Source organism: Muscardinus avellanarius (genome assembly GCF_963383645.1).
Source record: "Muscardinus avellanarius genome assembly, chromosome: 12".
NCBI classification, from domain to species: Eukaryota; Metazoa; Chordata; class Mammalia; order Rodentia; family Gliridae; genus Muscardinus; species Muscardinus avellanarius.
In genome coordinates, this window is record NC_137798.1 from 7,044,235 (window position 1) to 7,059,620 (window position 15,386).

General features: G+C 48.1%; 1 protein-coding gene across 1 annotated transcript in view; it reads left to right on the forward strand.

Moving 5' to 3' along the window:
• Positions 1-9,928: 9,928 nt before the first annotated feature.
• The window catches only part of TNFAIP8L3 (TNF alpha induced protein 8 like 3), a gene marked incomplete at its 3' end in the record, with an annotated part of 33,728 nt that continues 28,270 nt past the window's right edge, over positions 9,929-15,386 (forward strand). The window contains exon 1 of the mRNA XM_080706734.1: positions 9,929-9,989. Coding sequence (XP_080562860.1) covers positions 9,938-9,989 — 52 coding nt within the window. The 5' untranslated portion in view covers positions 9,929-9,937. The remainder of the gene's footprint in view (positions 9,990-15,386) is intronic.

The window sequence follows — 15,386 nt, forward strand, 5'->3', positions numbered from 1 at the left end:
TGGTGGTGCACTTGTGATTCCAGGATTTGGGAGGCTGAGACAGGAGGATGGTGAGTTTGAAGCCAGCCTCACCTCAACAACTTAGCAAGGCCCTCTGCAATTTAGTGAAACCGTATTTCCAAATAATAAAATTTTAAAAATCGGACTGGGGCTTAAGCTCAGAGGTAGAATGCCTCTGGGTTCAATCTTTCAGTCTTTAGTGCCGAGAGAGAGAGAGAGAGAAAGAAAGAAAGAAAGAAAGAAAGAAAGAAAGAAAGAAAGAAAGAAAGAAAGAAAGAAAGAAAGAAAGAGGAAAGGAAAGAAAGAGGAAAGGAAAGGAAGGAAGGAAGGAAGGAAGGAAGAAAGAAAACGGGGTGTCGTGAAGAAGATGAGAAGGGACATTTAAGAAAATGATAACACAGTGTGATATCTAAAACAGGCCCAGAGACCTGGGTTCTGGTCCCAGTTTGGCCCTAACTTTGGGCCAGCCACTCCTTCTTTCTGGATTTGTTTGTTCATATCTAAAGTGATAGGGTTAGACTAAGTGAACTTGAACATTCCTTCCCCCCACCCCAGCCCTCTATTTAACAAAATGTTATGAAATCAGAGACTTACATGAATGAAATCTTCCAGATTAGAACATGTATTTAGCTTCTCTGAGCAGAAACTATTTTGAAAGGAGGAATAAAAGGTTCCACTCAATACTTGGCGAGCAATGTTTGTTCTGTAAAGTAATTAGCATATAAGCATTATTGAACTGAGTTCTCGCATAATTATAAGAGAATTAAAAGAAAAAAGTTCAGGAGACTCAAACATCTCTTCCATAGATCAGAAGAATGATAAACCATGGGATAATGGGTAATACAGATAGATGCAAGCTGGGTGTGGTGGCACATACCTGTAATCCCAGAACTTGGGAAGCTGAGACAGAAGGATCGCAGGTTTGAGGACAGCCTCAGCAATTTAGTGAGGCTCTCATCAACTTAGCAAGATCTTGTTTCCAAATAAAATATATAATAGGGTTGGGAGTATAGCCTGAGGTAGAAGGCCCCTGGGTTCAATCCCCAGTACAAAAAAAAAGAAAGATAAATGCACAGCTGCCTGTAAGAAAATGGGATGTAGTGATGAAGATTAGAAATTGGAAATAAAGTATGGATAAAGTATGGTAATAAATACTGGGAGGATGAGATAGGTTCAAGGCCATCCTCGGCAACTTAGTTAGGCCTTATTTAAAAATAATATAGGGCTGGGGGTGTAGCTTGGAGGTAGAGTGCTCTGGGTTCAGTCCCCATTCCCCAGAAAAGATAAATGCAGGAGAAGAGAGCCAACCAAATGAAAGGAGTGCCGGGCCAGAGACCAGGGCCTTGAGTTCTGTATCTCAACTTTCAAGGGACTCCTAAAGATCCTGGCCTCTAGCCATGACCATCCGGTTGTGATCATTTGAAAACTCCCTTCTGCCTGTGTCTCTGTTCCAATAAGGTTGAAGGAGGAAAGCATTTTATGTATCTTCAGAGGTGATAATGCAGTGCAGGGCCCTGGCTCCAAAGAAGAAGCCCAAGGGAGGACGGCAAAGGCAACCCATACATGACAACACAGGAAGCCATTGCCACTCGGGTTGGTGGGGAAAGGAGAAGCCTTGCTGTTACTGGATCCCAGGGTCCGGGGTTGAGCCACGCAAACTGGAGCATGGAGGACGGTGGAGCTGAGCCCACAGAGGAGACACTGCTACTGTCAGAAGCACCAAGAGTCAGGGATAGAGGATGGAGAACAGCCTCACTGCTCTTTGCTTGGCCGCGATGTCTCCTATTGGCTCCAACCAGCCGGAACCCAGATGGCGTAAGAGCCAGGCTGATGCAGTCCACAGCCTCAACCCCTCTCCCATACAGAACAGGGAAACTGGAGGAAGACTGGCTCTCAGGACAGAGTCCAGAACCGGCCCCAGATCCAAATTTGACCTTCTTGTAACTTCTGTCCATCCGTTCCGCATCAGCCTAGCCTCCAGGTCTTTATGTGTTAAAGGGCTACTCACTCCTTAATTTTTTTTCCTACCCCCAGTTGATGTTTAAACTTCCTTATGCAGAATGGTTTCCAAACCTTTTTCATCATCCTGGTTCTCCCTCCTCTGGGAGCTCCTTGTGCCCATAAGACCTCAGGTGTCCATAAACCAGCTCCATGCACGAGCTGCCCTTCTTGTACCAGTACGGATATTACCCCACGGTGGCCTCAAGTTGATCTTCTGGACAATTAGCACCACAAGTCTCTTCCAAGCATTCGACTTCTTTGACTTATCCTAGCAGGGTAATCTGCACCTTTGATAAGCAAAAGCCACCAAATTCTTCTCCTAAATCACTCATGCTGGTGTTTGGGGGGAAGGGGAAGAAGTAGAATAGACCAGATCCAAGGACCCAGCTCTGTGTCACTCCACGAGAGACCCTCCACCTTAACCCTGAGCCACGAATTAGGGCTCCCTGGATATAATTGTTTAGCCAGTTCCAGATTTGCCCAGCAGCAAGGTAAATGTATAAGACTTCCTTAAAAGTCAGGCGTGGTGGCGCACACTTGTAATCCCGTGCTTGGGAGGCTGAAACCGGAGGATCACACAGGTTCGAGGCCAGCCTCAGCTACTTGGTGAGGCTCTCAGCAACTTAGTGAGACCCTGTTTCCAAAAAAAGTATAAAATAGGTCTGGGAGTATAGTCTGGAGGAAGAAATCTCCTGGGTTCCACCGCCAGTAGCACCCAAAATAAAAAAAAAAAAAGACTTCCTTAAATCACAACACTTCATGAAATCACCCTTTAATCACAACATATAAATATCTGTGGCAATCTTCTTCCTTCACGTTGCATCTGAAGCGGAGGGGTCTTCGGTTTGTACCACAATAAACTTAAAATTTTCTGATTTACACACCCAGTGACCTGTTTCAACTAACATGGTTGTTTTAGCAGGGTATAATATTGGTGACTGTTTTCTTCTTTAAAGGGTTATAAACCTGTTCCAGACATCTGCTAGAGATTGACAAAAATGTCACCAATGGGGTTGGTTGTTTCTGGAATCCATTCCTTTCTTTCATTTGAAACCTGGGACGACATTGCCCTTATCCAGTCTCTGACTACTCTTCTACCCTCCTGAAAACCATAGGGACTCTAGTTCTTCCTGAAGCCTTGTGAGACTTGACTCTGTCTTCTCTCCCATGGGAATAAATTTGACCCTCCTCATGCCACAGAACTGTGTAAAACTCCAGGAGTAGGGAAGGCAGTGTGCACAGATCACACCGTCGCTTTGCCTACATGGGAACTGTGTGGATGCTTGGAAGAGCAGTCTCAGTCATGTCCTGCAGTTCCCAGGGTGATGGCGCATGCGGGACCAGATACCATATGCCATCCTGGAGACTCCTACTGGGAAAAAACCTAAGATCCTGGTGCTGCTGTCTAAAGACTTACAAATAAATAAATAGAAAGCTGGGCCAGGGTGCGATCGAGGGTGGCCCCATGGGTTTTCTTATCTCACCCTCTTTCTCAATTTCTTTCTTCCTCTGAATTAGTACTTTGTGTTTTGTTTTTTGTTTGTTTGTTTGTTTGTTTGGTGCTGGTACTGGGGTTCCTGGAAGCCCTTCTACCTCCGGGCTACACTCCCAGACCTGTTTTTACATTTTTTATTTGGAAACAGGGTCTCCTAAGCCAGCACGCGAGGCTGGCTTCGAACCTGGCGATCCTCCTGTCTCCACCTCCCAAGCACGGGGATTACAAGCGTGCGCCACCACGCCCGGCTGAATTAGTACTTTAAAGTCACTATAACTGCAATAGCTACTTGGGAAACTATCCTGTAGATCGCTCACAAGGGCAGAAGCTAAGAAAGAGCTCAGGAGAACAGCCTCATGCCCAAGTTGCCCGCTTCCTCGCCCTCTGCCTCCGAGATGTCTGCACTCATGCGCAGAGAACAGACCCATAGAGAAGGTGTGCAAAGAAACTTTCCACTCCTCTCCCCAGTGGGCAAGCATCCCCTCTGGACTCGACTGGTGTGTAGTAAATGTGAGTATAAACGCAAACCACCACCCAGCTTCTCCCTAGATGGGACCATCCCCATGAAAGTCTTAATAACCTTAAAGTCTTAGGACGTATTTACAGCAGTTATGTTGTTACCTATAATCTTTCTGTCTCCTTCCTCCCAAGGAGGCCATTGAAGGTTCACAGACATTGATTAAAGATGTAGAGTAGGGATCTATGTGAGGATAATTACCGATGCTATCATAGCAGAAGAATCTAAATGCCCAACAATGAAGGATTGTTTTATTTATTCATTCATTTATTTGTTTGTTTTTGCGATACTGGGGATGGAACTCATGGGCATTCTACCTCTAAGCTAAACCCCCGGCCCTATTTTTTATTATTTTGAAACTGGGTCTCACTGAATTGCAGAGGGCCTCACTAAGTCACTGAGGCTGGTCCCGAACCTCGATCCTCCGGTCTCAGCCTCCCAAATGCTGGAATTACAAACGTGCGCCACCACGCCCAGCTGAGGATTGTTTAAATACATTATGATATACCCATCCAACAGATTGGTGTGCGGCTATTAAGAATCACTGTCAAAGAGTAGATGGAATGAGATTCATAACATAATGATAAAAGAAAAACACAAGGTACAAAAGCAAAATGCTATGCATACTAAGAGGGAAATTTTGCCGGGCGTGGTGGCGCACGCTTGTAATCCCAGCATTCGGGAGGCTGAGGCAGGAAAATCACGGTTTGTGGACAGCCTCAGCTACTTAGTGAGGCCCTCTGCAACTCAGTGAGACCCTGTTTCAAAATAAAGAATAAAAAATAGGGCTGTGAGTGTAGGTCAAAGATAGAACACTCCTGGGTTCATCTCCTGTACTGCAAAAAAAAAAAAAAGGGAAATTTTTCAAAAGCTACATTAACAAGGATCACAACTAGAGGAATTATGAATTTTAAAATTCTCCTTTTTTGCTTCAATATATTTTTCAGGTTTTCTATTGTAATGTGCACTGGTTTTGAAGTATTGGGTGGGAATGTGAAGACCTTCTTTTTGACAGCAAAAGAGACATAGGAAAAGCTCCCTTTTCTAAAGCTGCCTTCTAGCACCTTGGAGGTTGTATGGATATGAAGCCGCTTAAGGCCTGCTCTTCAGATTACCTATAGAGGCTCCCTGGCTCTGAATTGAAGCTCCCTGGGAATCAGTATCTAACCTGAAATAAGTAATTAAAAATGGGACCAGGAGCGGTAAGTCCACATCCGTAATCCCAGTACTCGGGAAGCTGAGACAGGAGGACCGAACAGTTTGAAGCCAGCCTCGGCAGCTTCATGAGACTCTGTTTCAAAATACAAAATAAAATAGGGCTAGCCGGATGTGGTGGCACATGATTGTAATCCCAGCATTTGGGAGGCTGAAATAGGAGAATCGCAGTTGGAGGTCAGCCTCAGCTAGTTAGTGAGGCCCTTTGCAACTCAGTGAGACCCTGTTTCAAAATAAAGAATAAACAATAGGGCTGGGGGTGTAGCTTGGAGGTAGAATGACCCTGAGTTCTGGCCCCAGTACCGAAAAAAAAAAAAGAAAATAGGGCTAAGGGGTGCAACGCAGAGGTAAACTAGCCCTGGGTTCAATCCCCATTACCAAGAAAAAAATGGGGTCATCCTGCCAACTTCTCATCGCAGGGCCATGGGCCACCCATCCCTGAGAAAAGAGAAGTTGCAAAGCCTGAGGATTTCAAAGCAGAGCATAGCCTCCTTGTATCAGAGGAACCTCCTGCTACTGCTCAAGGTTTGCAGACAGCTCCCTTCCCATCCCACGAGAGGAGACGGGCAGATGAGTCACCACCCTGGCTCAGATTAAAGGAGTATTATTGTGTTCGCAGAAATGGATCTATTTTATTATCTGTTTCTTGACACCTTACAAAAAAGATACGCTTTTCCCACCAGACAAGCAATTGCCTTAAAAAGCCAGCAATGCTGTTTACCAAAGTTAAAAATGACCGAGGAGCATCAGAAACTCATGTGTTTGAAAAGCTGCCAGGCTGAAAAAAAAGATGGAAACACTGGGGATGGTTTGTAACCCTCAGATTCAAGTCTGCAAAGTGATGCCATCCTTCTAAAAATAGAGAGAGGAACTACAGAAAACCATTCCCCTTTCACTTAAGAGTTTTGTTTTTAAAGGAAAACACTAGGATAGGTTTGTGAGAGGGGATACGCCACCTCGGATTTTACCGATTTTTCATGGGGGCCATAGTCATTGGATACTATTTTAAGGATTTCCTTCTCTAAAGCAGATTTTTCCATACTGGGACGACAGATAAGGTACATTCTACTACTGTTCCTCGTTAAACTCACATGCGTGCCCGCAGTCATTTCCCTTTGTCTTTTTGTCTCATGCCAACGGATTGCGTATCGTAGGAAATTGGAGATGCTGTTTCGTTTGGACCTCTCTTTTCCATGATTTAATCTGCCACTCAATCCATCATCCTATGTCTGTCTCCTTTTGCAGAAATAAACTATGAATGAATATCAGAACAGCTAAATGAATAGGTATTATTGTACGAAGACTTATAGACTTTTCAGGGCCCTTTGACCAGTCCTTCTTCCTCCCAATCCCACAATCACTTATCTCTGGGCCCAAATGCACTGGTATTCAGTAAAGTCCGAAGGGCTGATGGCATGTAAGCTGTAAATGTGGGCACCCAACACGTGTTTATTGCGGGTCACATTCCGCTATGTGAGTGTCCCTACTTAAATTTTGGCTGTTATCCGTAGGTATGTTAGTGCAGCCTCCTCTCTCCGCAACCCAGTCCACTGAAAAATACCCACAAATAAACAGAAGCAAAAAAGACTTCCACCGAGTGCAAGGAAAAAAGATGGAAGGATTGGGAGGCTGAGACAGGAGGATTGCAAGTTCGCGGCCAGCCTCAGCTACTTAGTGAGGCTCTCTGCAACTTCATGAGACCCTATTTCAAAATAAAAAATAGGGCTGGGGGTGGAGCTTGGAGGTAGAATGCCCCTGGGTACAATACCCAGACCCCCCCCCCAAATCTAACTAAATAAATAAGAATAAAAAATAGGGCTGGGGGTGGAGTTTGGAGGTAGAATGTCCTTGGGTGCAATCCCCAGTACCACACACACACACACACACACACACACACACACACACAGGTCTAAGGCAACAGAGAAAGTTTCACATTCCTGTTGTTGAATCCAGACACTGCTGTTCTTTTCAATCCAATGAGCCCTATTCTGCTAAGATGTCATTGTTCTTAGGACTAGAAAGCCACTACAGAAAAGATTTTATTGTTGTTATTGTTGTTGATATTGGGGATTGAACCCAGGTGCTTTTTACTTCTCAGCTACACGCATGCCTTTATTTATTTATTTATTTTGGTGGTACTGGGGTTCCTGGAAGCCCATCTACCTCCGGGCTACACTCCCAGACCTATTTTTTTATATTTTGAAACAGGGTCTCGTAAGCCAGCCAGCGTGGCTGGCTTCGAGCCGGCGTGATCCTCCTGTCTCCGCCTCCCAAGCGCCTCCCAAGCGCAGGGATTACAAGCGTGCGCCACGCCCGGCTTTTTTTTTTTTTTTTTTTAAACAGGGTCCTATTACATTGCTGAGTTGCTGGAGCTGGCCTTGAACCTGAGATCCTTCTATCTTAGCCTCCCAAGTTCTGAGATCACAGGCATACACCACCATGCCCAACTTACAGCAAACTTTTAAAATGACCCCAGCTGTTCTTTTTCTGAGTATTAACTTGTATCTGAATTTTGCTATTGCTTTTTAATTTTCATATAAAAAAGCGATTTTTAACATATTTTGTTTTTCTGAAAAGAATCCATCAGATGACAGAATTAATGTTCTTCTCACTTATCAAATATTAACTGTGTGCCAGGCATTGGGTAATAGCCTCCACACTTATTAATTCATCTTTCCCTTCACAATCACTCTATGAAAGAGATGCCAAATCAAGCGGAGAAAATCAAGGGTAGCGAGCAATGTCAACCAACTCCATCCAATGTTTATCTCTGAAGTCCATGAGTTTGGCCATCCAGAGATATTGTTCTGATCAAACACAGCAGAACTGTCATTTCACTGGGGCAGCCCATGCCTTTACTAAAGGAGGCAGCCCCCAGCTGGACCAGAAGCAGAAACTCACTGTGACACTGGACTCCAGCGGTTAGGAGCAGGTGTCAGAGCAGTGCTGATTTCAAGGCCCAGCTCACCCTCTCTTTGGTCCTGAGACCACAGGGAAGTTACTGACTCCTTCTGAGACTCAGTTTCCACATCGATAGAATGAGAATAACAATAGAATTCATTCTACGAAAGTGCCAACTGTCAGCCATGCTTTTTTTGTTTTCCAGAAAGCATTTTTCAAATGGTTCAGCCTATAAATCCATCACTGATTAGTTGTACAGAAGAAAAAATGCACACGGGAGACACAAATGGCACCCTTTAGTAGACGTTCTCTTCCGGAGTTCCTTCTGCTCAGGACAAGAGTTTGCGATTTCTGCTAGTACTTTGTATGCAGAGAAGTCAGTTTGAGGTTAGTAAGAGTTGGAGCCTACAACTCAGAGGGGCAATAAACGGGCATGGGTAACCAGGAATTAACCACAAAAGCCTTCCTCTGCTCATTTCCCTCCCGCTTCCTGTCTTAATTAGCACATAAGTTTACAAATGCCTTTTTCTCTTTTTTTCTTTAGAGAGTGGGATAGGAATGTTGAGGATGTTCAAGCGCTCTGTGTAATCCCGTGGTTTCCAAATTCTGCTGTATATTAGAAACATTTGGGGTCCTCTAACACCCACTACACCAAAACATCCTAATTTATCTGAGATGGGACTAGGCCTTCCCAGGTGATTATAATGAGCAACTCACTTCCAGGATCATTGTTTTAATCCTATCACGGAATGAAAGGTGTGTGTGTGTGTGTGTGTGTGTGTGTGTGTGTGTGTGTGTGTGTGTGTGTTTATTGGGAGTTGAATCCAGGAACATTCTATCTCTGAGTTACTCCCCCAGCACTTTTTATTTTGAAATAGGGTCTGCTAGATTGCTGTAAGTCTAGATAAGGTGCTGAGGCTGGCCCTCAAACCTGCAATCCCCCTGTCTCAGCCTCCCAAGTAATGAATGGGGTGATAGGCACAGCCCTGGCTAAGAAAAGACTTTAAAAATAGATTTCTCCGGTATAGTGGCGCATACCTGTAATCCTAGCACCTGGGAGACTGTAGGAGGATTGCAGGTTCGAGGCTAGCCCCAGCAATTTAGCAAGGCCCTGTTTCGAAATAATAAATAAATAAATAAATAAATAAAAATACGGCTGGGGTAAGTCTAGCCCAGAGGTAGAACGCCCCTGAGTTCAATCTCCAGTACTCCAAAAACTAAAAAGTTGACTTTGGCCCCTCCCGTTGGGGTAGCAGGGCACCTGATCGGCAGGGCGGGTCCAGCTGCTCTGGAACCGGCTTCTCTGCTGCCGGGCCCACGCCTGGAGCACCGAGCTCTGCACGAGCTCGCACGACCTGCGTGCACGGTTGCCTTCCTCGCTAGGAGCCAGCCCCGAACTGGGTGCACACGCGCAGCAGCTTATCGACTCTGCACTATTCCCAAGACAAGGACTGCACGCCGGGCCGCCCCAGGACCCCCACTCTCCCACCCTCTTCTCTCTCTGCGCGGGTCGGGTCGCTAGGGCTCAGCTGAATCCTGCCAAGTTGGCCACACCCAAGGGCAGGGTGGGCCTGGCGGACCCCTGAGCGCCTGCGAAGTCCCGGGCGCTGGACGCGGGCGGGGGGGGGGGGCCAGCTTCGGGCGCCGCCCCTCCCCGCCCTGCTCTCCCCGCCCACCCCCGCGCGCTCCCTCCTCGCCCCTCGCAGGCACCGGCCGCGGGGCGCGGGCAGCGCTGGGCTCCGCGGAGCTCGCTGGCCTGGGCGCAGCCGCGGGCCCCGGACAGTGCACGCCGGCCCGCATCCCGCAGCATGGATTCGGATTCCGGGGAGCAGAGCGAGGGCGAGCCGCCGACCGCCGCAGGTACCGGGGCCGCGGCCGCCGGGGCGGGCAGGCTTGGGGCAGGAAATCTCCGAGTATTTCTGGGAGCTGCGGGGCGCGAGGCGGATCCCCGCGGCCCGGTCCTCTCCAGGCCAGGACTTGGATCGCTCCGCGCCCTTAGTTTGCTTTGGGGCGCCCCCTCCATCCCAGGACCCCCGGGCGCATCTGCGAGGGGCGCTCAGCGCTGCGGGGCGCCCGGGCGCGGTGGGGGCGGGGAAGGGTCCTGTAGCTGGTTTGCTGCAGAGAGGTGGGTTGCAAAACACAGATTCCTTTGGAAATAACTTTCCGAGCGCCGGCCGGTCCTCGAACCCCGGACGCGGGAGCAGCGCTGCAGAGCGACCGGGTGGGTCCGAGGGTGTGACGAGGGACTTGGGGGGAAAAGACCCCGCTGGAGTCCAGCCTCGGGTGGCGGCTGCGGTTCCTGAGCCGGTGCGGAAGAACTTTGGGGTCCCTGCTGCCCGGGCAGCCAGGGAAGTCTCCGCCCAGGGTCCCCAAAAGCAGATGCGAGGGCGCGCTGGCTTCCAGAGGCGCCGCCGGCTTTTCGTAATCGATAGCTATCCAAGCGATACGTGGATGCTTACTTGGGAGGAAAATGAACGTCCTCCCCCGCCTCTCCCCGATACTGTGCAACAGGAGGATGCCACCCACAGCTCGACTGAGCGCCGGCTCTGCCCACCTGCGCTGGCCGCTCCGCCCCGCCCCCGCTGCGCGCACCTGGGACCCGCAGACCTGCGGCTGCAGCCTGGGACCCTCCTACCGCTAACCCAGGCCTGGATCTGGTCCCCACTCTTACCAATATCAGACCCGAGTGCCCAGGGTGGGGGCCAAATGTCAGGCGGTACCGGCAGTCCAGGTGTGGGTGCAGCCCAAGCAGGTTCAGGGAGCCAGGCAGGACAGCACCCTCATTTTCCTGGTTCTCAGCATCCAGCCGGCCAGTTGTTATTTTCAGCTTGCGGGGAGTAGCCAGGGCCCAGCAATCTCTTCCTGCGGCACCCTCGCCCCTCCTAAAGCGCCTGTGGTTATCACCTTTGGGTGTGTAGGACCAGAAAGCTGTACGTCACCGAGATGCCTGTACGTTAGGATCACTGTGTGCAAAACCCACCTGCTCCGCATAGGTAGGTGTGGATATAATTCATAAACACGCACCCTTTGCATGCCCGTGTGTTTCTGTGGCTATGAAGCCCTGAGGTGTTTTCTATGCAGGTGGCTTATAGATCTCCTCTCATCATTTAAAAGTTCTAGTAGGTGTTCTGTGTGTGTCCAGGTACATATCTGGAGCTCAAAGGAGGAAGATGATGGTAATGCCTGACACTTTACTCTCTTTTAATCCCAGGAAATAACATTCCTCTTGCTACCCCTATCCCAACTTGTAATCTCTTTTGCTGGCAAAGGTGAAGGGATTGAGGGAGTGGGGAGGAGGCTGAAAAGCCTTTGAAGAGAGGGAGGGAGAGGCAGGAGAAACTCCAGGATCCTTGGAACTTGGGGGGGGGGGGAGGGTGAATGATTGGGCATGGCGGAGCATGCTTGTAATCCCAGCATTTGGGAGGCTGAGACAGGAGGATCATGGTTCAAGGCTAGCCTCAGCTGCTTAGTGAGGCCCTTTGCAATTCAGTGAGACCCTGTTTCAAAGTAAAGAATAAAAACTAGTAATGGGGTGTAGAATAAAATAAAAACTAGCTCGGAGGTAGAATGCCCCTGGGTTTTATCCCCAGTACTGCAAAAAAGGAAAGAAGAAAGAAAGAAAGAAAGAAAGAAGAAAAGAAAGAAAGAGGAGGGAGGTTTTAGCCCCCTGGTGTCTTTCCCCCAGCCTGCCCCAGCATGAGGAGCCAACCCTGCCTGTACAGGTTCCAGTGAGTTTGTGTTCAGAGGGCTGTGCACGCCACAGCAAACATCACCAAGGCGGGGTGCATCCGAGCCATCCCTCATGAGCTATCAACACTTATTTGCACCTTCCTGGTTTTTACAGTCATGTCTGTCTGCGTGTACATGGCTCTCACACGTTGAACATGTATTTTAGTGTCATGAGCCATTCTGGTAAATGGCATTCAGCCTCATGGCTCTCAGTCTCAAAAATGTGTATGCCCGGTGATGATGCTTCAAAACTCATGCTGATTCTCCACCTTGCTTTGACTACATCCTGTCAAGTGGAAACTCATGTTGCAGATACAGAGAAAGGTTAAATGACAGGTATGGTATCCATGGGGTTGACCTTCGTCTCTGCAAGGAGAGTCCGTTGATCTTCAGCCTGTATTTCCCCAAGGTGAAAGGGCCTGTAACTGAGAAAGAAAGGTGTGTGTGTGTGTGTGTGTGTGTGTGTGTGTGTGTGTGTGTGAGAGAGAGAGAGAGAGAGACAGAGAGGGGAAATGTGAGTATGTGTGTGTGTGCATGTGTGTACATGTACCTACCTTGTAGGGAGTTGAAATATAGGGACTGCTACATACTTCCTTAATATTCTTCCCTTTTTGAACTTGTAAAAAAAAAAGCTGTAAAATAGACCTTAAAAGGTTAAGCAGACTGAACTCTGGAATCAAAAACCTTAGTTTCAGTTTCCACCCAAAGGGCAAGTTACTGAACCTCTCCAACCTCAGTTTACCCTGTGTGAAACAAGAATAGCAGTAATACTCCAAGGAGCTTATGAGAATTAAATATAATAATACATGAACAGTGTACCTGGTAATCATTCAATAAAGAGGGCTGTTATTTTGATCATCACCTGATTGGAGTATTTATAATATTACTGCTAAGTAATGGATCCCAAAGTTTTTTGTAAAACATAAATTACTAGGCATGTGTAAGACAATTGATATTATTGTCAATATTATCCCATTAATTGTTGAGGATAATGAATTATTTTTTTTCCTTTTCAGCACGTGTGTGTGTGTGTGTGTGTGTGTGTGTGTGTGTGTTAGGAGATTTTTTTTCCCCGCTCAGGTACTGGGAATGGAACCCAGGGGCATTCACCCTCCAAGCTCCACCCCCAGCTCTACCTTTTACTTTTTATTTTGAAACAGGGTCTCACTGAGTTGCAGAGGGCCTCACTATAATAGCTGAGGCTGTCCAAGAACCGTGGTCCTCCTGTCTCAGCCTCTCAAATGCTGGGATTGCAAGCGTGCACCACGCCTGGCTGGAGATTTCTTAGTTTACATTTCTTCTCATTTTACTTCAAGGCATAGAGGTGGGGACATTTCATCCTGCTAGTTGCACCAGGCTCTCTCTAGTTCTAGGAAAGTTGTGGAAAGTAGAGCACCCCCTACTCAGTCCACTTCCTAACCTACGGAGAAGGGTCCCTTCTTGCCTGCTACTTAAAATGGAAAAAGAGTGGCGGCCCCTTCTCTTTATCACTTCTTAGTTGCCCTGCCGGATGGCAGGTGGTTCCAGCTCTGGAGGTAGTAGCCTTCTCCTCCCTGGTTACTAATTGGCAGAGGAGTCAGGTGCTCTCCATGGACCACTTGCTTCTTATCTCCCCTTTTTGTGGTACTGAGGACTGGCCCCAGAGACATCCTGCCTCTGAGATACAGCCCACCCCAGCCCTATTTTTGCTTCATAACAGGATTTTGATGGCTTGCTGATTCTGAATCCTGAGGCTGGGCTTGAACCTGTGATCCTCCTTTCTTAGCCTCTTTTACAGGTATGTGGCACAACGTCTGGCTTCCTTGCCCCTTTCAAGAGACTTGTGCACAGGTCTCCCCACTGCGTGCGATACAGATCCCTCGTCGAGCAGCACCTGTGCAGAGCGGAGTGGAGGGCGAGGGCCGAGGATGAGAGTAGTCTTCATCTGAATTGTTTTGTTTTGTTTTCAGGAAGCAGGAAGATTCTTCTGTGTCATTCTGCTGCCTGCAGCTCTCCCCTGCCTTTCCGTCATTTCATGGTTCTTTCTATGATTAGGAAAGAGGGAGGGTTTATGGAACATTGGTTCCATGCCAGAGACCCAACTTGGCAGTCTTCCCGTTGGCAAACCCACTATCCATCGCTCAGAAATCCTAACTCGAGAGTGGTTAAGAGTTTTTCCTCAGAAGCGACAGGGGAGTGAACGTTAGCCATGTCAGCTTTGCCTCCCTCTCTGGCTTGGAAGATCAAGATGCTCCGTCCAGCTGAGGGTCGACAAGCTCTTTCCACCCATAACCACACAGTCCCAGGCAGTCACGCTGTTGGGGCGGTCTGGTGCTCCGATAGGTGCTGCAGAGAAACATTCCATGTGATCAGATGTATATATGGTAGGGAATATCAAAAATAAAAGGAAGAAAGGAAGGAAGGAAGAAAAAAGGAAAGAAAGAAAGAAAGAAAGAAAGAAAGAAAGAAAGAAAACTGGAAAAAAAACAGGAGGCCCCTAACTCTACCTTTTCTGTCTTTCTAGGTCCTTAGCTTGGTCCATGGGAACAAAAATGACAAGGATTGGGTAGATGCAATAGGTGGTTAAAAAGAGAAAGGCCTTAGCCGGGTGTGGTGGCGCACGCTTATAATCCCAGCATTCAGGAGGCTGAGACCCGGAGGAACGCAGTTCGCAGACAGCCTCAGCTACTTAGTGAGGCCCTCTGCAACTCATTGGGACCCTGTTTCAAAATAAAGAATAAAAAATAGGGCAGGGGGTGTAGCTTGGAGGTCGAATGCCCCTGGGTTCCATCCCCAGACCCGCAAAAAGAGAGAGAGAGAGAGAGAGAGAGAGAGAGAAGAGAAGAGAAGAGAAGAGAAGAGAAGAGAAGAGAAGAGAAGAGGAGGGGAGGGGAGGGGAGGGGAGGGGAGGGGAGGGGAGGGGACAGGCCTTTCAGGAGTCTGGCACTGCTTGTGAAAAGGGTTAGAGTAAAACAAAGTGAATATAGGTGAATTTATTGCAGAACGGTCTCAGCTGGGTCTGGGTGTGGTGAGGTACACCTGTAATCTCAGTACTTGGGAGGCTGAGATAGTAGGATTGCAGGTTTGAGGCCAACCTCAGCAACTCAGCGAGACCCTATTTCAAAAGAAAAAATTAAAAAGGCTGGGTGTAGCTCAGAAGTAGAACACCCCCTAGATTCAGTCTCCACTACTGCAAAACAAAGCCAGAAAAGGTCTTAAAAATTTGGTCCTGATGGTGCCTTTGGAGTCCCCATGATTGTTGAGCAGAAATATGGCCAAGTGGAAGCTGGGTTTTCTGAAGCCATGCCTGGCAAAGACGGGAAAACGCAGGGGTGGCCTAGGCTGGGAGCCTCAGCTTCCAGGGTGCGGCCATGGTAGGGGAGAGGGCGGTGGCGGGAGAGGGAGGGTGCAACTGGCATTTCAGATAAATCAACAACAGAAGCTACTGACAGATTGTATAGAAACAGCAAAGGAGACAGAGAGGAGAAGGAGATGGAGGCACATGGAGTCGGGTGAGGGCAGCACAGCCGAGCCGAGGTGCTCAGCAGG